Here is a 25,510-nt window from a genome sequence, read left to right as displayed (position 1 = left end):
ATTACTTGTCATTTGTTTAGCCAACTGCAATGTTGTGGGTGTTTTTTTAATATTTTAAAAGCCTTCCTATCGCTGAAAAGCATCCCTTGTAACTTTGGTTTGGGACACTGCAGCTGGCTTCTAGCAATAAAGCTCCCATTATATCATGGAAGTAAATGAACAAAGATCTTTGTAGTTCCTTCTGTTCATTGTTCAAATGGTCCCATATGTGAATCATGTGATATTTCTTAATCTTGGTGGCAGTGCTGTTCCAAAAATGTGTGTTCTTATTTCTGGCAGCCTGATCAGTGGTGGTGGTTTTTTAGTACCCCTCTATCACACTGTGGAAATGAATCAAAATTATTTTGAAGTGTCTATACACCTGGTTTTTAGTTACAAATCCTACCTACTGAATCTACAGCATTCAACTGTGCCAGGCTAACTTATCTATTACATAGACCAGTACATATATACTTTGATAACAAGTGTACCTTGAACCTTGAACAACAGCACAGGAACAGGCCCCTCCAGCCTACAATATGGGGCCGAACCAGCTAAAAGGTAAATTTTTTTTATAAACCCGAAATCTAATCCCTCTTGCCTACCTGCTGTCCATATCCTTCCACCTTCCTCATATTCATGTACCTATCTAAAATGTCCCTTAAAAGCCTCAGCTTCCATACTGGGTAGCCAGACGATGGCGCTGGACTTTGAGGGGAGTGGTCCCAGGTTCATATCCAGCCGGCTCCTTGCACGCTTTCCATCCGTCCGTGAGCTAGCAACTCGGCCTCATTATTTAAAATAAAAGTCAGACGAAATGCTGAAGAAATGACAAGGTTGCAGTCCAATGTGGCACAAAGCACTGAGAGGAGTAATGCTACACCAGGCAACATATTCCAGGCATCCACCACTCTCTGAGTAAGAAACTTACCCCTCACATCCCCTTTGATCCTACCCCCTCTCACCCTCAATGCTTGCCCTATTAAACATTGGTATTAAACATTTCTACCCTGGCAAAAAGATGCCTCCAGTCTACTTCATCTGTGCCTCTCAAAGTCTTAAAAATCTATCAGATCTTCCCTCAGCCGCCGCCACACCAGAGAAAACAACCCAAGATCACAGTCTGGGATTTTTCTTAGAGCAACCTCTATGTTTAAGTCCATAGACTATAAGATATAGGAGCCAAATTAGGCCACTTGGCCCATCAAATCTGCATTCTGTTTAGTTCCTGATCTGCCTCTGCTTCATACTGATCATTAAGAAATCACTTCAGTTGTTCCTGATGTCAGTAAATGAAGGACATTTATAGGTTGTTGTTGCTTGCTTTGCCAATGTGACTTACTGAAAACATCACAGGCGGTTGCAAATATTTGTACAGTTAGACTTGACGGTGAAGGGATTTGCGCTCCATTAATATCTTCAAAAAGGCTGTACACATTTTACTTCCTGGCCTTAATATCGGCCATCACTTTGATTTCTTCACAAAGAATAATGTTTATGTTGATTTTGTTCTTTGTTTAGTAGAGTTTATTAGTTCCTTTATCTTGTGCCATTGAATTATTAAATAGATAATCCAGAGGTTGCTCATCACAGTGAGCGCTCAAGCAAGTAATTAAATTTAATTGTGCCATGTGGTTACCATTTAGGTTAATGCTTAACTCTCTGTTAATTACAGTCTCCTGTAAAAACTGCCTGTGCCCTTGCAGAAAGGGCTTCCTGCTGTTGGACAAGTTTTGACTAATACTGATATCTCAAGCGGCTACTTTAGGTCACTGAATATGTGATCTGGCTTGATTTACATTAATCATACACTATTTAGTTTGTATCCATTTAAAGTTAGTAATACTTGTTTTATTAAATACAGTACGTGTGTATTGCATACACCTTGGCTTGTAGAGCAAGTCCCTTTTCACATGGAATTGAGCTCTTGCAGGTGAAGTCAAAGAGGTCATTTTGTCCCAAGCATTTATTTTAAAAGTATGCCTGGCCTTGTCCAGTTTTACACCATATACATATTAAACTATTATTTCACCCTGGAAATGATTGCTTCTTGTGCTTTTATTAAGCTTCTTAATTCAAGCTCTTGAACTTTGTTTCCAGCATCCAACAGATGTGGACTACAGAGTAATGGCCACCTTCACTGAGTTTTTTACAACACTGCTAGGTTTTGTCAACTTCAGACTCTACCAGACCCTCAATCTCCTTTATCCTCCAAAGGTAAATTAAGATTTTCCTTAAATGTTACCAAACTCTTTGTGTTACAGAGATGATTTGAAACTTGAGTTTTGTCATAATTGTATATGTAAGGGAAACGAACTGTTTCTTTTGTAGGCCTTGAATGATGTAACGGTACAGCAATACCATTGAAAGCTCTATTCCAACTTAAATTGTTACATTATTATACATCAGTAAGAATGTACTTTTAGTCTGTTTAAATAATTTGGAATCTGTGATGTTAGTGACATGAATAAGACAATAGAAATAGCATTTGACAAAGATCCAAGTGCTATTTGAAAATTTTCACATCTGAGAAAGCTAAATATACAGTCAGATTTTAGAGATAGAACAGATTGGCTTGAACGAATCAAAAAGCATTTTTTTAAAAACATTATACATTTCTGAATATTATATTCATCACATGTTCCAAGTTTAGAGAAAACTTGCATAATCTTCCAACTTCATAATTTTCCCCCACAGTTCTTAAATTGGCTGCTGGTAGAGAAATCGTTTCTAAGGAAAGGGACTCTCCCAATAGAAAATTGCTTGCTACTCTGCCAAAGTTCCCCAATGCTGAGCAAGATTTTATAATCTGCCACATGTCAAATCTTTAAGCAGGACTCTGAACAGTCTACTGATTAGAGTACAGTCTATGGTATTTTGAAAGCATGTTGAATTATGACGATGGCTGTTCTGTTAAAATGTGACACATTGCTTCTAGCCCCTTGTTTTTTGGTATTTGGATAGATGCATATTCCCTTTCTTAGGCAGGGTAATTGTTTCACTTTCACAGTTAACCTTCGAGTTGAACGTGCCCATGTTCTTGAAGTTATTTATAGTGATTTGAATAAATGCTAATGAGCGGAACCTTTTAACTAATAAGGTTTCTATCTTAAAGATTGGCAGATTTGGGAAAATTAAATATTGAGATTGGACACTAGTGGGGAAAAATATGATCCAAAATACTAATTTTAATACTTACTCCACCTTTCCAAGATTATTTATTACTAGTTAATGGGCAACCTGAAATCTAATGTTTTAAAAACTCTTGAGAGTTTCAACAAAGAATGTTCGGTTCATTCAAAGCTCCAGTCACATTACAGATCAAGGTAAGTGTGTAGAAACAAACAAGGGAGAATAAATCCAAATTGGGTAATCAAAATATAGAAAATCCTGATGGGGTTTGTGAAGCAATTTCTGAATCAAAAACTGTGCAAAAAATATTCAAAGAATTAAAATGAAACTTTCCACGAATGGTTCCACTAACTAAGCTGAAAAATATCTACGAGGCTGAAATGTAAAACCGTGTAACCAAATATCCTTGTAGTACCTATTTCCTAGTAGGCCCATTACGCCACAGGCATTTAGAGCAGCTCTTATCTCTGTTTGTCCTTGGCCATCTTCTCTATTGTGCCCCAGGTGTAGGTTGGGGTCCTTGGTCGCACACAGATATAGGAAGATTCTTCATTGCTGTTTTCCTTAAAAAAATTTTCTTTTTGACCAATCAGTGTTGTTAGTCCGGAGCTGAACCCTCGAACCTAGAGGACCCGTGGACCACTCTTATTCTGGCCTCAACCTTCTGGCCTGTTTGGCATGGGTGACTCTACCAAGAACCAACGCATAAAGCACTGACTGTAACCAGCATCGGTCTCTGGGTCATTGAGGCACGCCAGCCTCAAAACCTACGACAAGGTTGTGGTCCTCTTAGAAGTGTATATTTACAAGTGAAATTTCTATTAATATAAATTGGTCTGTAAAATATTGATTCATGTTGTGCTAGTAGGGTTTAATTTATTTATTAGATCTCTGTATGTGTCCTTGCATGTAGTATTCATTCCACTGATATTTCACATGGTCATTTTATTGTCAAAATTTCTGGTATACTTGTATGATTTTATGTGCATAAGTAATTAAATTGAAAGTTTGTTTTCAGCTGGAACACAAGGCAGAGGAAAAGGAGCTAGAGGAAGATGATGAAGCGTATGCAATGGACTCAGAAAGCTACATGGAGGTCAGAGGACACTGTAAATGATACTTGATCTTTAAAATTTTCATGATTTTATTTACTCCTGACTTGAATTTATGGTCTTTATAGAAACTGGCTGCATTGGGTGCCAGTTTAGCTCGCATGGTGTCTTCAAACGAAGAGGATGATGTGCCAGATGAATTCCCAGTGGAAGTGGTAAGATTTCATTTTCTTGCTCCCTATTATAAGTCTGTGCTTTTCTAGTTTTTGTTGCTTCAATTTTCTTTTGTTTTGACACTTTGCTGCCTTTTCATATGAACAAAAGTAGGTAGCTTGTTTCGAGGAGAACTACTCTGTGGATGACCAGGTAAACATTTCACCAGTTCGATAGTCACGGACTCCTTTGTGTAAAAACAGTCAATACTTTGCTTCAGTGAGGCTAATTTTCACACTTGTAAGTATAGACTATCACTTGCACAGACGATTCTCCTGATGCTTGAAATCTAGAACAACACACACAAAACGCTGGAGAAACTCAGCAGGTTTGATCAAATGAATAAACAGTCGACGTTTTGGGCTGAGACCCTTCATCCGGTCTGAAAAGGAGGGGAGTAGACGACAGAATAAGGAAGTTGGGGAAGGGAAGGGATACAAGCCAGAAGGTGAGAGGTGAAGCCAGACAGTGGGGGAGAGGGGATGAAGAAAGAAGCTGGGAGGTGATAGGTGGAAATGGTGAAGGGCTGAAGAAGACAGAATCCGTAGTAGAGGAGAGTGGACCATGAGAGAAAGGGAACCGGGGGAGACGATGGGCAAGTGAGGAGAAGGGAAGTGGTAAGAGGGGAGCCGGAGTGGAGAATTGAAGAAGAGGAAAGTGGGAAGGAGGGAAATTATTGGAGGTTGTCATGTTGGAGGCTAGTCAGACAGAATATGAGGTGTTTTACCTCCAACCTGAGAGTAGCCTCATTGTGGAGGCCGTGGACTGACATGTCGGAATGGGAATGGGGTATTTAAGTAAAGATGGTTGGCCACCGGGAAATCCTGCTGTTTGAGGCTGGAGCAGATAGATTATCACTTACTTGTATTCCTAACTAAATTATCAGAATATGTCATCAATAGAGTATGTCCTTTGTGTACTGAAAGAGCAGGGTAGTTCCCGCCAGGAAGGTGCATTTAGTTGCAGTGAATGAAGGGATCAATGAAACTGGGTTCTATTCAGTGTAGAATTAAAGATAGCACTGAACTTGGATGCAAAATACAAAACCTTGTGTTGTGTCAGTTTCATCCGGAGTGTGAAAAAACGATGTTTGAAACGGCTGGACTTGCCCCCTGAATGACGGTCGGTGTTTGGTGTTGAGAGCTGCAGGTGACATTTGACTGGGGACCAGTAAACAGAGAGGAGGTGAAAGACAATTTTTTTTAAGAAATGGTTTTAATTTCCCCAAGGACAAAAACACAGAAGAGCAGCCCACAAACGAGTGAACCTCCTCCAAAAATAGGACTGTTGTTACTGCCATGCGCAATTTATATTTGTGATTATGTAACATTATGGATTATTTGCACAACTACAGAAATCTTTATTTCAGTACAAAGAGCGTACACTTTTAAGATTGTATTGAATCGTGTTGTTAATTTACAAAAGGAAAATTAATTTAAACGTATGCACTATTTCTTTAATTTGACTTTCCAAATGATCTGACAGCGAAATAAATAAGATGTTGTTGGGCACGTGGCCAAGTGGTTAAGGCGTTTGTCTAGTTACCTCAAGGTTGCTATTTCGAGCCTCAGCTGTGGCAGCATGTTTGTGCTCTTGAGCAAGGTACTTAATCTCACATTGCTCTGGTCTGTGTGAGGAGTGGCACCCCACACAGTCTTCCAATCTGCGCCTTGTAAAGCATGAAAATGCCCGACACAGGCCTCTCATCGTCTGAGTCGACGTTCCCCTTTGCTGCCTAGTTCATGTGCTAACAAAGGGAGATAAATTGATGTGTTCAGAATTAAAAATGTAAGATACTTGCCACTTTGGAGAGCAAGGGATAAAATGTTTCAGGTGAATAACTTTACTGATGAAACCATGACTGTCCCTTTCTCCATGGATGCAGAATGGCTCGCTGGATATTTATGTATTTTCTGTTGTGCTTCAGATTCTGTTTGGTTTTTGATCGTGTTCATATTCAGCAGGGAAAAGGGTTAATGATGCATACCAGGAATTTAAGTGAAAAGCAATGTGTTATTTGGCTGAAGGATACATAGGTATTGAACGGCCTTTCAGTTCCCAAAGGCTAACTGGCTACTAAACATTCTAATTGTGTATGTGTATCTGGTATAAGCATATATAGACAGTTAAAGATTTTGTGCATTAAGTGACTAGCAGTAGCAAAGTAAATAAGATATCCTGAAGTAACTTTAATAACTCGTGCAGGAAAATGCAGAACTGATTGGAGAGAGGCAAAAGGAGCAACAATTATTAGAAAAACAGAAGAAGCTGTTTGAGGGATTGAAGTTTTTCCTAAACCGAGAAGTCCCACGTGAATCACTGGCATTTGTCATAAGGTACATACTGTATGCTAACTTGTTTAGTGAGGAAACCCTCACCAGCACCTTTTTCTATCCTGCCACCACTGCCAGCCCTCTGTGGGTACTAATAGTGTTTGCAACTTACTGTAGTACAGTTTTTTTTAAAGTGTCATGCTGATAATTCACATTGGAGCTTGCAAATGAATTGCTGTCACCTAGGATTCATTCTGACAAACTGATGAACTTTTGGCTCAAGCTCAACTTTGGTTTTACTTTTTAGAAACACTTCCCCATAATTGTTGGGTAGAGATCAAATGAAGTGTGATGATTTTATATTAAATCGTTCTGCCCCAGCCAGCAATCCTGGTTTGCAGGATTCTCCTAGTAACGTAGTAAACACTCAACCTTTAAAGATGATATTTACAAGTTTAACTGTACCTTCTCAATTTATTCACTGAAAATTTAACCTGCCCTCGCACAGTATTCCCAAGTGCATTCCACAGCTGGCAGTGAATGTGATGGGTGAATCCCTAATGCACTGCCGTGCATGCACTTGTTCCTGTTCTCTTGCTCTACCTGCCTGCTAGGGTGGAGAGGCAGGAGAAATACTGAAGATTCAAAGTTCGAAGATTCATAGTACATTTATTATCAAAGTACGTATGCCGTACCCTGAAATTCTTCTTCCCACAGACAGCCACGAGACAAAGAAACACCGTTCAAAGAAAGCATCAACATCTATCGCACAAAAAAGAACAAACCGAGCAAACGGCAAAACAAAAAGAAGCAAAAAACATGCAGAACATAAAACACCAAACCACAGGGTCCTTGAGACTTAACTACTTAGGTTTACCACTAATTTGTTTTTATTATTAATTTACTTTTAGGTGTTTTGGAGGCATGGTATCATGGGAGAAGTCACTTTGTATAGGTGCTAGTTATCCTGTTACAGATGAAACCATTACCCACCATATAATGGACAGGCCAAACCTTGATAAACAGTTTGTCAACAGGTATGTTTTGATCTGAATTTAATATATACTATCTATTTGTACACTAAAGCAATACCTTTGGTGGTGTTCATCTGCAGACGCATGTTAGGGTCCCTGATGGTGTCTGCACAGGTTGACAAGGTGGTAAAGAAGGCATTTGGCTTGCTTACCATCAGAGAATTCAAGAGTCGGGAGGTTGCGTTGCAACTTTATAAAACTCTGCCTAGGCCACATCTGGAGTATTGCACTTAGTTCTGGTTGCCCCTTAAAAGGATGAATGTGGAATCTTTGGAAAGGGTGCAGAAGAGGTTTGCCCAGATGCTGCCTGGATGAAAGGGCGTATTCTATAACAAAAAGGTGGACAAACCTGGGTTGTCTTCCGCGGAGCGGTAGAGGCTGTGGGAAGATCTGACATGTGTGAGGATTGTAAGTTTATAAGAGGCACAGGTAGAGGATACTGCCAGCATCTTTTTCCCAGGATTGAAATGTCTACTACCAGAGGACACATATTTAAGATGAGAAGCGGTACGTTCAAAGGAGGTGTGCAGGGCAAGTTTTTCTGCATGTGCCTAAAATATGCTGGTAGGGTTGGTGGTGAAGTCTGAGACAATAGAGGTGTTAAAGAGGCTGTTAGGCACATGAAATGGAAGGATATGGAGATTGTATAGGTAGAAGGGATTACATTAGTTGGGTCTTGGATTACTAGTTAAATTACAACATTGAAGGCTGAAAAGCCTGTTCCTGCACTGTGTCATTCTTTATTGTTCCATGTTAGCATAAATGGTTATTCCCACCAGTAAGACAGAGCTGCACCACTGGTCCCTACTTTCAGAGCAGACTTATTTAGGCCATCAGTACGTTGCAGTGTCAGGGCCATTTGACAAATCGCTCACCTCTCCTCTGTGTTGAAATTGCAGGTACTATATCCAGCCCCAGTGGGTGTACGATTGTGTTAACAGCAAAACACTTCTTCCCGTAGAAGATTATTTCCTCGGAGTGACTTTGCCGCCTCACCTTTCTCCGTTTGTGGAAGAGAAAGACGGAGACTATATTCCACCAGAGAAGCTCAAACTCTTGGCCATTCAGAGAGGAGAGAACACATGTAAGCTAGTGCTTTCATTCATTTATGCTTGGTTCATTTCCAAATATAAACACCCCATCAAAGATGCCCAGATATGCCTGCTTAAGATGAAAACTGATTTTTAGTATCCACAATTTAATGCAAATATCATAGTTTAGGTAATGGATTTCTTAAGAGTTCAAAAATCTGGCATAAACTGTTGAGCAGCAAACCGAAAAAAAAAGTTTTATCATACAACATGACTTTATCTGACAAACGAGAGAATTGTGCAGGTCCGTAGTCCAGGTACAGGTGGGTGGGACCAGGAAGAAGACCAGGCCAGCATAGGTTGTATGGGCCAAAGGACTTGTTTCTGTGTTATGGTTCACAATCACTATGACATTGATGGATACTCACATAGGAAAGGTTTGCAATGCCTTTGAAAGCATATCATTAGAACTGTCCTATTGAGATAATACTCTTCTCTCCCCGTGCAATCAGACTGTCTTTCAAAACCACCAGTGGTGATCTCCAGGTCCTTTGTCTTTAATCTTACCATGCAGAAGTTTTCTTTCCTCTCACAGCCATTCCTTAAAAATTCTGTGGCTTCTTGCATATATATCTATGGCTCTTTACATTCTTCTGTGAGCTTCCCACTTCACTGATCCTTGTTGAAGTCTCAGACAACACCCTGAAATTGGAAAGTAGTTCACTGTCACTCCTCTGCAGCTCTGAAGCTGTTGATATGGTCTTGTCTGCCCTGCCACCCGCTTCTGTTGCTTTATTGACAGTGAACTTCCTCTCTTGTATCTTTTAGCGAATCTTCTCTGATAATAGCTTCTCCTCTAGTCCTGGAGCCATGGACACCTTCTTTATTTACTCATAGATGAGGGAATAACTTTCATACAGTGTACACACTGACCACCTTGTGTATGCTTTCTTCCTCCTTCCCTCAGCTGCCACCACTGCAGTCATTAAATGTTTGTATGCTTTCATACATTTATTTTTCATTCCATTTTCTTCTTGTCCTCTGGCATATTTGCAATATCCAAGGAATTGTCTTCTGCTCCCTGGCGTAAGCGCTGTATTCATATCACCAGTTCCAGCCTTCCCTTGTTCACATCATTGTCTCCATCCGAATGAGAACATGCACCATCTTCCATGCAGCACCTTCAGCTTATCACAAAGTCTTTTTGCTTCCATTTCAAGCAACACACATCAAAGTTGCTGGTGAACACAGCAGGCCAGGCAGCATCTCTAGGAAGAGGTACAGTCGATGTTTCAGGCCGAGACCCTTCGTCAGGACTAACTGAGGGAAGAGTTAGTAAGAGATTTGAGAGGGGGGAGGGGGAGATCCAAAATGATAGGAGAAGACAGGATGGGGAGGGATGGAGCCAAGAGCTGGACAGGCGATTGGCAAAGGGGATATGAGAGGATCATGGGACAGGAGGCCCTGGGAGAAGGAAAAGGGGGTGGGGGGAAACCCAGAGGATGGGCAAGGGGTATAGTGAGAGGGACAGAGGGAGAAAAAGGAGAGAGAACCACGGCCTCCTCTACTGTAAAGATGAAGCCACACTCAGGTTGGAGGAACAATACCTTATATTCCGTCTGGGTAGCCTCCAACCTGATGGCATGAACATTGACTTCTCTAACTTCCGCTAATGCCCCACCTCCCCCTCGTACCCCATCCGTTATTTATTTTTATACACACATTCTTTCTCTCACTCTCCTTTTTCTCCCTCTGTCCCTCTGACTATACCCCTTGTCCATCCTCTGGGTCCCCCCCCCCTTCCTTCACCCTGGGCCTCCTGTCCCATGATCCTCTCGTATCCCCTTTGCTAACCACCTCTTGGCTCTTGGCTCCATCCCTCCCCCTCCTGTCTTCTCCTATCATTTTGACTCTCCCCCTCCCCCTCCCACTTTCAAATCTCTTACTAACACTTCCTTCAGTTAGTTCTGACAAAGGGTCTCAGCCTGAAACATCGACTGTACCTCTTCCTAGAGATGCTGTCTGGCCTGCTGCATTCACCAGCAACTTTGATGTGTGTTGCTTGAATTTCCAGCATCTGCAGAATTCCTCTTGTTTGCTTCCATTTCACATTGTTTCCTGCCTCAGCATATTATCTGCTGAAACTCTCATCAGTGCCTCAGCCAACTTCAGGTTAATTGTTCCAAAGCTCACTGCATTAGCTTCCTTATTCCCAACCTCTCAGCCAAGCTTCAGCTAATCCATACTTCAGATAAAATTATCTAACTACACACCAAATGAACTATTGGGATTCCTAATCAAGGTGACTGCGATTTAAAGTGCTTAGCCTTGCACTTAAATCCTTTATTGCCTCCTCTAAATCTCTGTTGACATCACTGTACATGATATACTTCTTAAACCACTACCTCCCTCTTTTCCTTTATCACTTGTTATTTTGACCTGTTGATCAGGCTGCTTAATATCTTCATTTCTGACTCTAACTATTCTAGTTTTGATTATTTATCAAGGTACAGCACAGATTTGCCTTTTCCGACCCTTCGAGCTGTGTTGTCCAGCAACCCCCTATTTAACCCTAGCTTAATCACAAGACAAATTGAAGTGACCAATTAACCTACTAACCAGTACGTCTTTGGGCTGCGGGAGGAAACCGGAGCACGCGGAGGAAACCCCCACAGTCACGGAGAACAGACAGCGACGGGAATTGAACCTGGGTCACTGGCACTGTGAAGTGTTGTGCTAACCACTACACTACCATGCTGACCCTTTGTGAATGTCCTCTGAACCACTTGCATTTCCTATTTTCTTCTTTCTATTCCTTCTGCCCATTTTCTCTAATTAAAAATATTATAATTTAGTGGGAAGCAAAAAGGCTGTTAATGCCGGCAAATGGTGTAGTGATATCCGCACTGGACTTCGAGGCAAGCGGTCCCGGGTTCGAATCCGGCCAGCGTCTTGCACGCTTCCCATCTATGCTGGGTTGAGCCTCATTTTTTAAAAAAACAGACAAATGCTGAAGAAGTGATAAAATTGCCACCTGATGCACCACCAGGCGCGGAGAGGAACTAACTAACTAAACGGGTTGTTAAGGGCAGCGGTCCCCAACCACCACGAGGAAACGATATAATTTGGCGATATGAGTCAGCTGCACCTTTCCTCATTCCCTGTCACACCCACTGTTGAGCTTGAACGCACGTGAGGTCATTACGCACGCGTCATCTATGTCAGCACGAGAAGGAGATCAACTCCTCGAGCTTGCAAATGACGGCGGGCTGAAAAGTATGTTTGACATAACATCTTGGCCGGCATTCCGGATCAAAGTCCAGGCTGAATATCCTGAGATAGCCACAAAATCACTGAAAACGTTGCTTCCATTTCCAACATATCTCTGCAATGAATGCAACGAAAACTAAATTGCGGAATAGACTGGACACAAGGAACCCCCTTTGAGTATCGCTGTCTCCCATCACCCCTCGATGGCACCGTCTTGTTGCAGGGAAACAAGCCCAGGGCTCCCACTGATTCAGCGATATTGGTGTGTTGCAACGATTTTATATGTTCATACGGGGAAACTATGTGCTGTGTGTTTAATATCCAAACGTTACTTAAAATGTTATGATGCTGTTGACTTATAAGTGACTTATATAACCATATAACAATTACAGCACAGAAACAGGCCATCTCAGCCCTCCTAGACCGTGCCGAACGCTACTCTCACCTAGTACCGCCGACCTGCACTCAGCCCACAACCCTCCATTCCTTTCCTGTCCATATATCTATCCAATTTTTCTTTTAAAGTATAATACCAAACCTGCCTCTACCACTTCTACTGGAAGTTCGTTCAACACTTACTTCAAGCTTCCCTGTCCTCCCCTGATAATTGACTTATCACTATATTCATGCGAGGAAAATAATGCACTGTGTGTTTAATATTAAAGTCTTTAGATAATCCCTTTTAGAAACGAAATTGAGTGTATTAGCCACTTATCACCTATATTCTGGTCGTGATTAACACTCCTCCCCCCCCCCCCGAACAGAAGCGCCAAAAACGATTTGTAGGAAAAAATCAGCACGTACACGCATGCGCACACAGGTGGCTGCACCAGGCTTCATGGTCATTGTAGTCTTTCTTGGGGTAAACACAACGTATTTGACTGCTCCTCTTGTCTGTTGGCAACCGCCCCCCCCCCGCCCCCGGTCGGCTGGTCCGCAAGAATATTGTCAATAATAAACCGGTCCGCAGTGCAAAAAAGGTTGGGGACCCCTGGTAAGGGGAGAAGTGATAGATAGAATTCCATTCATGATACTTTTCAAACTTCTGTGATTTGGGATTAACAGGATGAGAGCTCTTTTAAGATGTCTAGTTTTACACAAAGTGATTATCAGAATTAAACCTATACCACTGGAAACCTCAAGTCTCATTCCTGTTAAGCAGGCTTAAGCAATGACCCATTTGTGAGCATGCATGGGAGAGGGGATAAAATTACAGCAACAATGTTCAGCTCAGCATTGCAGGCTATTCCGAATGAATGCTGATGTCATGTCGGCGTTCCTTGTGTTACACTTACTGCAGATGAAAATGAAACTGAGTCTGAGGGGGAGGAGGCTGAAGAAGATGAGGAAGAATCAGATGAAAAGGATGAAGGAGAAACGGACGATGAAGGAGATGGGGATATGGATGAAACAGAAAAACAAGATGAGGAAAGACTGAAACGTATGGAGGCTCAGAAGGTGAAAGGCAATGTGAGTTCCAGGAGAAAAAATGTACCCTAATTATTAAGCTTGCATCCAATAAGTAGTTTCACACAGCGAAAGCAATTCTTTGTCATCTAGGAAGTGAATGTTCTAAACCTCTCAAATTTTACTGATAATTTTAACCAATTTAACATTATCTTATGCAATGTCGTCTGGAAAAAGAATTTTCTCAGAAAGATATAAGCTCATGATCCGTATATCCTTGGTACTTTTAAGGCTGAACTGGATGTCAAATATTACAAAGTGTTGATTGCAGTTTTTGAACAGAATCAGGTTTAATATCACTGGCATATGTCATGAAATTCGTTAACTTCTATTGCAGCAGTACAATGCAATACATAATAGTAGAAAAAAACAGAAATACAAAACAGATTTGAGGTAGTGTGCATGGGTTTCAGTATTCATTTAGAACTTGGATGGCGGAGGGGAAGAAGCTGTTCCTGAATCGTTGAGTGTGTGTCTCCTACCCCATAGTAAAATTGAGAAGGGACATGGCCTGAGTGATGGGAGTCCTTAATGATGGATGCCGCCTTCCTAAGGCACCGTTTCTTGAAGATGTCTTGGATACTACAGAGGCTAGTACCCATGATGGAGCTGACTAATTTTACAAGTTTCTGTAACTTTGATCTAGCCCCTCTATACCAGATGGTGATGCAGCCAGTCAGAATGCTCCCCTCAGTAGGTCTATGGAAGTTTTCAAGTGTTTTAGGTGACAAACCAAATCCCCTCAAACTCCTGATGAAATATAATGATATTAACACTCAGGAACTTGAAATTGCTCACTCCCACCACTTCTGAATATAAAACTGTCGGCAAATGGAGTTCAGAAGTTGGTGCAGTCGTACCTGCTTCCTTCACAATGCTCTTAAAGTGATTTGTGCAAATGCAAAAGCTTAACAGTGATTTGCAATTTCTGTCAATTGGTTAACTGGCGGATGCTGTTTCTGTAGAAACTGAATGTGAAAGTAACCTCAGGGATTATGAAGCTGGAGAACAAAGCACAGGAATCTGAGCGAGAGAAAGCTGAGGAGAAGCGCCTGGCCATTATGATGATGAAGAAAAGGGAGAAATATTTATATAAGAAAATAATGTTTGGAAAGAAGAGAAAAGTTCGCGAGGTTTGTGTACATCTTACTTTGTCTCTCCTGTAAAATCTTTTGCAGGTATAGACGATGGATTATTTTAAGTGAGTTTCATAGTAACTTTACAAGTTTTCAGAATTGTCTGAAAAATAGAAGTTGCCTGTTCAGTTTTAAGGTTGAATTGTGGGCAACTGGGGATGATGCCACCAAAAACAAAATTAGAATGGGTAATTAAATCTGTATTGTACCATGAAATGCAGACGATGCCCGCTCATTTTGAAGCTGACTGATTAAATTTCCTACGTTGCACAGCCAGTGGCTTGATTCCTGCTTTCTGTACTTCATCTGGAAAGAAGCTTAAAAACGTCATGTTGAGCAGGCCAGTCAAAAGCAACAAATTATTTTTGTTTAAAAGTTCCTCCTGACAATAAACCTAAACTGCAGCTCTTTTGTTTAAAGTCTTTGTACCTGCTACAGAAGGTGTTTTGGTCATTTATTCCTTACAAAATAATATATAACTCCACATATCCATAGAAAATAATTGAAATTGTTCGAATTTTTGAGCAAGAAAGGACCCAGCTGGTGGGAATAAAACAGCCTTTCAATTTCACAGTGTTCAACTCGCATTCCATTTCTTCCTTTTCCTCCGCTCCAAAATATGATCCAGCAGCTTTTGTATTGAGGATGTTGCTGCAGTTTTTAAATCAGTATCATTTAATATCAGTATCATTCAGCTGATAGACTGAGGTGTAAGATGCTGACAATTTCCTCCTTTCTGTTGACCCCTTTTTAACCTAAATAGATAGATGTTAGCAGATTTTAGAAAGTTTTCCAATTAACCATCTATGCAAGAGTTTGGTTTCGGTGATGTGCTGTTTGGATATTAAGATGCATCTGTTTTCAATCTCAACAGACCAACAAGTTGGCGGCCAAGAGGAAGGCTTACGATGACGAGCAGAAAGCTGAGAAGAAGAAGAGTAAAAAAATTAAATCCCAATAAAATACTGAAAATCATAGGTAGTTCTGTTTATATTGGACAGAAAGGAAGTAAATTTGTATAGTAAAGACTTTATCTGCTCTTCTGAGATGGGTTAGATTTCATGTGTCGCCATAATTCTGTAAAAAGTTATTTAAGGCTTCTATACAGAAATACAATTCCATATTGAAATGTTTTTCTTACAGAGACTGTCTTCAGCTTGTGGAATACTTGTACAATTATGTTGACTTTGTATTACGATTTTTAGGAATCTTAAGCTGAATCTGCCACTGTGGCATTGTAAATCCATCACAGGCTGAACACTGCCAGTCCGCAAGAAAATGTACTTGTACTTTCATGGAAAAATGGTGAAACATACAGAAATGGATTTTCATTCCATTCTTTTCTAAATGTTGTCTTTGCCTTAATGAGCACCATTAGTATTTGCAAAAGAAAACAATGTTTTTCTCCCCTCCCCCCCCCTTTACATGCCAGTCTCAGCATGAAACACCTTCAGATCCACCTTGCTCAATTCTTCAGGGATAGGACAGAACATATCAATTTCTTGTGTGAATTACTTTTGTAGCTATGATCGAAGATGATCAGTCTTTGCCAATGAATTGCTGGGAGCTGGGCTACCAAATCATGTATGTCGGAGGAAGAAATTCCCCTACCTTAATCTAGATAACACTGCATTTATGATACGAGTCAGAGTGTAATTTTGTTTACACAGTTTTGTGCCAATATTGCTTGACAATGTTTTTATTATTCAAGCTTTTCAATTTCATGCATTGATGTTTGTGTTGTAAATCGGCTTGAGTAAAGTCTGGGGTGGGGAGGTGGATAGTGGAATCCTCAGATACCATGTGCTGCATAGGAATGTACCTTCATCTAGATATTGTCATTTAATACAGCAAGAAGAGATGAGGATTGGAATCCTAGATCCGCTGTTCCTTTCATTCTCTTGTTTGCCTGATTTTTAAATGTTTTTGTTGGGTTGCGTAAGCACACAGGGGAAAGCTTCAAAATACTTGCTTCTCTTGGGAGCAGAAAGTGAAAATCAAAGCTTTGGAAAACATCCAGTACTGACAGAAAGCAATTGATAAACTGCGTATTTTAAAAATAATTATGTTTTAAGGTATTTTTGGAAGTGTGGTAATTGCCAGGGGTGCTTTCAATGGCTTTAAAGGTTGACGGGAAATAAACTTCCAGGAGTTTTGGTGTTGCTGCTTCGGTGGTATTTGAGCATCACTTTACAAACTAAAGAGTGGCCACGTTATTTCTACCAGTGGATGGAGCACAGGTTAATCTAGGTGGTTAAACTATTGTTGACTTAGTAAAATTTGATTACTTTGGGGGGAAAACAAAGATCAGTGTTCAGCAGACAAAGTATACAGATGGGGGTGTTGGAATTCTAATGCATTTAATAAATGCAGCACTAAACTGTTGTTGAAGTATCATTTAAACAACTGCTGGAGCAACACACATTCACTGTTGAGCAGAAAGCCCTAGCTGAATTCTCCAAGCTGAGAAGCATGAGACTGTGTATCAATCCAGTCAGTTCCATTTCCTTGAGGGATGGTGACCATGGGCTTAATTGGACCTAAGTTGTGGCCAGAGAGTTGGGGGGGGGGGGCGGGAGCTCACCAGTGGTGACACAGCGATCAGCAGCAAAACAAGTGGGTATGGGGAAGGTTTGAGTATCTGCGTCAAATGTTGGCTAGATTGGTTACGATGGTCACAGGGCAACATGGTCCAAAAAGGGCATTACACATTGTCCGATACATCTCTGTTGCAGGTCTCTTCTGGGGCTCAGCTGAATATCAGGTTTTCAAATGTTACTTTGTTTAGGAGTGGGTGTGAATGAGGGATGAATTGATGTTGCATAAATATGCGATTGAATTTCTAGTTAAAACTATTTGTGTGCTAAGCTGCAAGATATAAAGCTATTCAATGATTCCTGGCATTACGTGAAGCCTTGCATTATTTATTGAAGTTTCAACTACACGACATCATAAATAATAAATGGTTCAAATTGAAGTGTCTTGCTAATTGGAGTCATATTAAAATACAGCACAGAGACAGGCCCTTTGGCCCATCTAGTCTGTGCTGAGCCATTTAAACTGCCTACTTGCATCGACCTGCACTGGGACAGTAGCCCTCCATACCCCTACCATCCATGTACCTACCCAAACTTCTCTTCAATGTTGAAATCGCTTTCGCATGCACCACGTGTTCTAGCAGCTCGTTCCACACTCTCGACCCTCTGCGTGAAGAAGTTTCCTTTCGTTATACTAATGTCTTTCACAACTTCTGTACACGCTGTAAAAGGCTCTTTCAATTTCCTGTCCCGGGTAATAAAACTACCGGAAAGGTGTGTTAACAACTTCCTCTACTAACAAATCTTCTCGGTCTGCAACAAGAATAATGAGGGTTGGGTAAGATGTACAGTACTCAGTTGGCCAGCTATCTTCTGTTGACATTTTTTCAATGCACTGCAGTAAACTGCATGAATAAATGTCTTTCTCCCGTTGCAGTTTCTATCCATTACCATGGGAGCTAATTTATATTGGCAAATGTACCTTTCTCAATTCTAATCCATGAATGAGTAATGAGGAGGATTAACATGAATGGCAAAAAAAATTGCTGGTGATGTAAAGTTGAGTTGTCTTATCTGGTGCAATAGATTAACTGGCCTAAAGATTTCTAATAAATTCATGCAAGTTTGGACAGATAATCAAAATTACCTTCGGCACTCATTGACGTACAGCAAAAGCCACAAGCAGAGTAAAAGTGACCATGAATAGGTGGCCTGTTTTAAATTGTAACTGGCTATCTGTTGAAAAGTTTGCAACCTTTTATGGTTTAATCAGTACTTTTAAGGTTGTAATGTTAAATTGTGAAATTATTGTAAAAAGACAAAGAACTGTACCTTGATTTAGATAGGGGTAGGCAACCTACGGCCCGCGAAGGTATTTTGACTGCCTGCGAGCAAATATTGGGATACTATGCTTATCCGGCCCGCAAGCGATTTTTCCTTAATCTGAGTGTTTCACGGACCACACTGATGGACAAGCATGGCGTCATGTTACACTGGCCCCAGGTTCCGTTTTGTTCCAAACCAAACACTGGTATATAGAAATGACGGGAAGGCAGACTACTTTAGTAATATGTATTAGATCTCTCCGTGCACGCGCAGGTTTTCACATGGGATCGTTCAAATTTGTAAACAGAAACAGCGTCACTATGTTTTAACAAGAAATCCACGCTAAATATCCAGATATTTACATGTGCTACAATACTTGTTGAATAACTCGCGTTTCGAAATAAAAGCGAAGAAAAAAATCCCGATGGCAATGAATGCAAAAGGCAGGAAGGTAGACACTGAGTGCCGAAATTTCCAAGACACTTGGACACTTCGAGCAAGCTGAGAAACTAGTTTGTCTCATTTGCCTAGATTTTGCTGATTTTCGCTTGCATGCAAATGAGTTCAGGCTGTTTGCTACTCCATTTGATGTGGAAGTGGACACTGCATCAGAAATTTTTCAAATGGAATTGATTGAGATGCAGTGTGACGACATATTGAGATCGAAATTTCATTCTGAAGATGTGTCAGTGCTTGACTTCTATAGAAAATATGTTCATCCAAGTGGGAAGTATCCTTAGTGGACCATGCAAAAAAGATAGCATCATTGTTTGGCAGCACTGATCTGTGTGAGCAATTATTTTCAAAAAACGAAGCACGCCAAGAACCATTTGAGAACAAGATTGACTGACGCCCATCTGGATAATGTCTTCCTCTTGGCATCAACAAGTCTGACGCCCAATATTGAGAAGCTTTCAAGCAACAAACAGCATCAAGTTTCACACTGATTTATCGACTGTTTGCATTAAAATTTTCTTTTCTTATTATACTTAATTTACAACCATTCAATGCATCATGTTCATACTTTTAATGTTTAAAGATTCTTTGTGTCCTTTTAATAGATTCAAAAGATGCCTTGATTGAAATAAATTGCAACTAAACTGAGTTCTTTGATTACTAATTGGCATCCTTGGTTAAGCACAAGTGATTTTCCAGCATTAATTTGAGGCAAAACATAACTAAATGTATTCAAATGGATAATTCCCATATTTCAATTTTTTATGGCATTTATCTGGCCCACCGTCCGCTCATTAATTTGCGATCTGACCCACAGAGGCAAAAAGGTTGCCGACCCCCGCTTTAGAACTTAGAAAAGCTCACCACAGGAATAGGCCACTTGGCCTACAATGTTGTGTCAGACAGCTTAAGTAGTAAATCAACAACACCCAGACACTAAACCCTCCTACCTACACAATGTCCATATCCCTCCTCCCTTACATCCATGAGCCTATCCAAATGTCTCTTAAAAGCCTCCAATGATGTATTTGCCTCCTCCACCATTCCAGGCATCCATGACTCTGACTATAACACTTGCTCCTCACATCCCCTTTGAACCCTCCCCATTTCAATTCAATGCATGCCCTCTGGTGTGAGACAATTCTACCCTGGGATAAGGATACTTCCTGTCTGCTCTATCTACACCTCTCATAATCTTATAAACCTCTCTCAGATCTCCCTTCAGCCTCCAGCACTCCAGAGAAGATAGCCCAAGTTACCCAGCCTATCGTGATAGCTCATGCCCTCTAAAGCAGGCAGCATCCTGGTAAACCTCTTCTGTACCCTCTCCAAAACCTCAACAGCCTTCCTATAGTGGGACAACCAAAACTGTGTGCAATATACTTAAACTTTATGAATGTAGTTCTGTCCTTGACCATGTCATTGTTAATTTTATACATTTTAGACAAAAAATATTGCCCGATCTAACTTTTTTTTGGTTATGCTAAAATTCATATTCCTAAAATATCCTACCTCCGTTTGCCTTTGAGACACAAAATCTCAGTGTTAGCTTCCATCCTGTCATTAGTTTTTTAAATGTCCCTTCTTTGCTATTATGAAAACGATATATAAATTTCCTGCACATGTGATTGGTCAATCATCTTTACCCTGCCTAAAAGATTGAATCTATTTATAGGCCATCATCATTATAGTTAAAGTGCAAAAATCGCTGGGATAATTAAGCACCTGGCACTCAGATTAATGGATTCTCACATCCAAAAAACAAGGAGCAACCTCCTGATTTTTTATTGTTTATTGTATGTAATGTAATACCTGCCTCAGCTACCTGCTTCAGAAGTTTTCGGATGACTCTGCCATGGTTGGATGCACCAGCAAGGGAGATGAGGCTGAGTACAGGGCTATGGTGGGAAACTTTGTCACATGGTGTGAGTAGAATTATCTGTAGCTTAATGTGAAAAAGACTAAGGAGTTGGTGGTAGACCTGAGGAGAGCTAAGGTACTGGTGACCCCTGTTTCCATTCAGGGGGTCAGTGTGGACATGGTGGAGGATTACAAATACCTGGGAATACGAATTGACAATAAACTGGACTGGTCAAAGAACACTGAGGCTGTCTACAAGAAGGGTCAGAGCCGTCTCTATTTCCTGAGGAGACTGAGGTCCTTTAACATCTGCCAGACGATGCTGAGGATGTTCTACAAGTCTGTGGTGACCAGTGCTATCATGTTTGCTGTTGTGTGCTGGGGCAGCAGGCTGAGGGTAACAGACACCAACAGAATCAACAAACTCATTCGTAAGGCCAGTGATGTTGTGGGGATGGAACTGGACTCTCTCACGGTGGTGTCGGAAAAGAGGATGCTGTCCAAGTTGCATGCCATCTTGCACAATGTCTCCCATCCACTACATAATGTACTGGGTGGGCACAGGAGTACATTCAGCCAGAGACTCATTCCACCGAGATGCAACACAGAGCGTCATAGGAAGTCATTCCTGCCTGTGGCCATCAAACTTTACAACTCCTCCCTTGGAGGGTCAAACATCCTGAGCCAATAGGCTGGTCCTGGACTTACTTCATAATTTACTGGCATAATTTACATATTACTATTTAACTATTTATGGTTCTATTACTATTTATTATTTATGGAGCAACTGTAACGAAAACCAATTTCCCCTGGGATTAATAAAGTATGACTATGACTATGACTAGATGGATTCCATTGATTTAAAAATATTTTACTTCAAGTTCTGTATAACATAGGCTTCAAAACTCATCTTTTAACATTTTGATAACTCATTTAAACATTTTACGGTAGAATACTGTAGAGCTGAAGAAAAATGTTACAAATTATTAGATGTGTAACATACTTGAATTGGAAATTAAATTGTTATCTGCACTGGTTAAGTGCAGCTGTATCGTAGGTTGCTTGACCATTCTTGGGAGAGATCTCCTGAGTATACTTGGGTTCCCAGATGCTCATCAGAAGGACTTTGAAATGTCCACTGGGCTGGGGCCAAATTTGGTGCCTACATCAATGTTGCATGGTCTTTCTAGCTTTAATTTTAAGTTTTAAGATAGTAATTATAACCTACCTAACTGGCTTTACATGCCATTTGAAAAAAAAGCTTGATGCCACCCACATTACACGGATCTGGAGACCCTTCTAGACCAGAACGATTAGGACAACATATTGCCTGACTTGAAGGGCATGAGATGATTTTTAAGGCAACCGTGGTCACTGCTACTAAGTTTAGTTTAACTCACCCCAACCCCCAAGCATTTTTAGCTGCCAAAGGATAGGGGTTGTGAACTCCGGATTATTGATCGGGACCTCTGAGTTAATAAATGAAAGGTGCTTACATATCTTGTTCAAATTTCCACCTTCCATCTGCTGCAGGCAATCGCCTGTTGGGAAAAGCAAATTCATAACATGCCTCAGTAAACGGAGTCAAGTCACAAGTGTTCCAACTAACTGTACGTCAAAGTTTATTAACACAAGCTATGACCATGTTCAAAATCCAAGTAAGATTTATTATCAAAGTACAGATATATCACCATATACATCCCTGAGATTCATTTTCCTGTGGGCATACTCAACAAATCTGTAGAATAGTAATTATAACAGGATGAATGAAAGATCAACCAGAGTGCAGAAGACAACAAACTGGGCAAATGCAAATATAAATAAATAGCAATAAATAATGAGAACATAAGATAATGAGATAAAGAGTCCTTAAAGTGAGATCATTGGTTCCGGGATCATCTCAATGGATGGGCAAGTGAATGTAGTTATCCCTTTTCGTTCAACAGCCTGATGGTTGAGGGGGTAGTAACTGTTCCCGAACCTGGTGGTGTGAGTCCTGGGGCTCTTGTACCTTCTGCCTGATCGTGGAATAAGTCCAACTGGCCAAGTGAACTGTTCCTACTTTCAGTGTTTCTATATTAAGTGGTTAGCACCATTGCTCCTTTCAAATCTCCCCCCAACTTGCACATTTTACTCATTTACCATCATTGAGTCAACAGTGTTGCATCAAAACGTTGGACCTCACCAATTTGCAGTTCTGCAGATGAAACTTAAAACACGGGGCAGCAGCAGCTCAGAAAACAGAATCACCAGCAAGACCTTGAAGACAATCAGGAGAGGTTAAAAAAAAGCATTATCCTAGATGTACTCACATTTCAAAGCAACACACGCAAAATGCTGGAGGAACTCAGCAGACCAGGCAGCATCTATGGAAAAGAGCAAATAGTCAACGTTTCAGGCCAAGACCCTTCGCCAGGACTGGAAAGGAAGGGGAAAGAAGTCAGAATAAGAAGGTGGTGGAGGTGCCAGTGATAGGGGAAACCGGGAAAGAGTGAGGGATGAAGTACAGAGCTGGGAAGTTGATCGGCAGAAGAAATAAGGGCAGGAGAAGTACCCACATTTTGCTACTGAAGTTAAAATGATCAGTGGTTTGTACTAACAATCTGCACTTTGTTTGCATACTCATTTATTTCTAAAAGGTTGTCAAAAATGAGATTCGTGTATCATTAAATGTAAGTGGAAGAAAGCTGTTTATACATATCTCTCAGTGCTAGTTCTGTTAGCTTTGTATTTATATAAAATTACATGAAGCTTGCGAATGAAAACAATCTGTTTTCAATGAGATTGTTTGTTAAATATGACTCATCCATGTCATGCCAACTTATGTAAGTATTTGCTTGAGGACATACTGTAAATGTGGGAAATGCAAATAACATTCAGTTAATGACTATGGTATATCATTCCTATCTGTTCATTCCACAATTTACTTCCAAAGTGGCAACTCTGTTATCTAGGTCTACAAGGTTGTTGTTAGTTTCAACTTTTATTTAATCTCAGTGGCTTCATCCTAACCTTAAACCAACATGGCTTTAGTCTGTCAAGGTCTTTGGTTATGTCTCTTCAACAATGCACTGTCTCTTCTAACATCATGGTCATCGAATAGTTTCAGAACTCTGTCACGGACGGTCCCAAGCTCGGCTGCAAAAGGAGGAAGGTTGAACATGGGGCTAGCAACCCCATTCCCTAAAAACCCAGACCTATAGAAATGCCAACAGAAACTCCAGAGACCTCATCGCTGGGAGAGGAGGGATTTTTGAAGATGGGCTGCACCTGGGGACAATTTAAAAGATAGAGAACTCTGGCAAGCTATTATCAGTGGCCTATTCCCTAGCAGGGGTGATGGGATAAGAAGAAGAGAAATCATTTCCAGACAGCATCACCACGTCAATAGAATTTAGACCAGCTCAAAACGTATCAGATCCTTATGGATCTTTACACTAGCACACAGAATGATTCCTCTTGTGGGAGAATTGCAAACTTAGGGCCAGTGTTTAAAAAAATACAGGCTCACCGTTCTAGAGGGCAAAACTTTTCTCCCTTAGGAGGGCTCTTCCTCAAAGAGCGGCAGAAGTAAACTTCAAATATGGTCAGGCAGAAACAGATGCTAGCGAGGTAGTGAAACGTTTCCCTGAGTAAAGGCGAATGCAAAGTTATGGTTGCAGTTGGATCAACCATGGCGTCATTAAATGGTACAGCAGGCTCAAGAAGTTGTGTGGCCTCCTCTTTTCTAAGTTTCCATAGTTTCTTGATCCCTTCACTTATTCAGTGCACTTGCACACTCGTCTGTTATTAATTCTCAGTTGAAATTCAGCGAACCTTCAATAAACCACCAGTTAGATTATATTCAGTAACCAGCCGACCCACGCTGACCGCTCCACAGGGCTTAATTTTTATTTTACTTAGGCATACAGCACAGAACAGTCTCTTCCAGCCCACTGAGCTGTGGCACCCAGCACCCAACTGAGCTAACCCTCGCCTAATCACAGGACAATTTACAATGACCAATCAACCTACTAACCGGTACATCTTTGGAATGTGGGAGAAACCAGGACAACCCCCCCCCCACCGCACACACACACAAACACACACACACACACACACACACACACACACACACACACACACTCTCTCTCTCTCTCTCTGTCTCTCGAGAAGGAACCATATAACCATATAACAATTACAGCACAGAAACCAGCCATCTCGGCCCTTCTAGTCCATGCTGAACTCTTACCCTATCCTATTCCCACCGACCTGCACTCAGCCCATAACCCTCCATTCCTTTCCTGTCCATATATCTATCCAATTTAACTTCAAACGACAACATCGAACCTGCCTCAACCACTTCTGCTGGAAGCTCGTTCCACACAGCCACCACTCTCTGAGTAAAGAAGTTCCCCCTCGTGTTACCCCTAAACTTTTGCCCTTTAACTCTCCACTCATGTCCTCTTGTTTGAATCTCCCCATTCTCAATGGAAAAAGCCTATCCACGTCAACTCTATCAATCCCCTTCGTAATTTTAAACACCTCTATCAAGTCCCCCCTCAACCTTCTACACTCCAAAGAACATACAAACTTGCTTACTGAGGATGCCAGAATTGAACTCTGAACTCTGACACCCCAAGCTGTAATAGTGTCGCACTAACCACTACACTACCTTGGCTTGTGTGATCCTTAAACTCCTCGTGCAAAAGGAGGGGGAAGTAAGCTCTTGCATCCACTATTCCCAGCCAATGCCTCACCCTTT

At 41.0% G+C, this 25,510-nt stretch overlaps 1 protein-coding gene across 1 annotated transcript in view; it reads left to right on the top strand.

Annotated features, from left to right (window-relative positions):
- Window positions 1–17,490, top strand: part of pes (pescadillo) — a 42,999-nt gene extending 25,509 nt beyond the window's left edge. Inside the window, exons 7-15 of the mRNA XM_063034526.1 lie at window positions 2,080–2,196; window positions 4,130–4,207; window positions 4,292–4,378; window positions 6,582–6,712; window positions 7,561–7,686; window positions 8,583–8,767; window positions 13,285–13,454; window positions 14,417–14,584; window positions 15,462–17,490. Of these exons, the coding sequence (XP_062890596.1) occupies window positions 2,080–2,196; window positions 4,130–4,207; window positions 4,292–4,378; window positions 6,582–6,712; window positions 7,561–7,686; window positions 8,583–8,767; window positions 13,285–13,454; window positions 14,417–14,584; window positions 15,462–15,548 (1,149 nt within the window). The 3' untranslated portion in view covers window positions 15,549–17,490. The remainder of the gene's footprint in view (window positions 1–2,079; window positions 2,197–4,129; window positions 4,208–4,291; window positions 4,379–6,581; window positions 6,713–7,560; window positions 7,687–8,582; window positions 8,768–13,284; window positions 13,455–14,416; window positions 14,585–15,461) is intronic.
- The last annotated feature ends 8,020 nt before the right edge of the window (window positions 17,491–25,510 follow it).

Source organism: Mobula hypostoma, chromosome 27, assembly GCF_963921235.1.
Source record: "Mobula hypostoma chromosome 27, sMobHyp1.1, whole genome shotgun sequence".
Taxonomy (NCBI): domain Eukaryota; kingdom Metazoa; phylum Chordata; class Chondrichthyes; order Myliobatiformes; family Myliobatidae; genus Mobula; species Mobula hypostoma.
The sequence above is the reverse complement of the archived record's forward strand: the minus strand, read 5'-3'. Positions and strand labels throughout refer to the sequence as shown.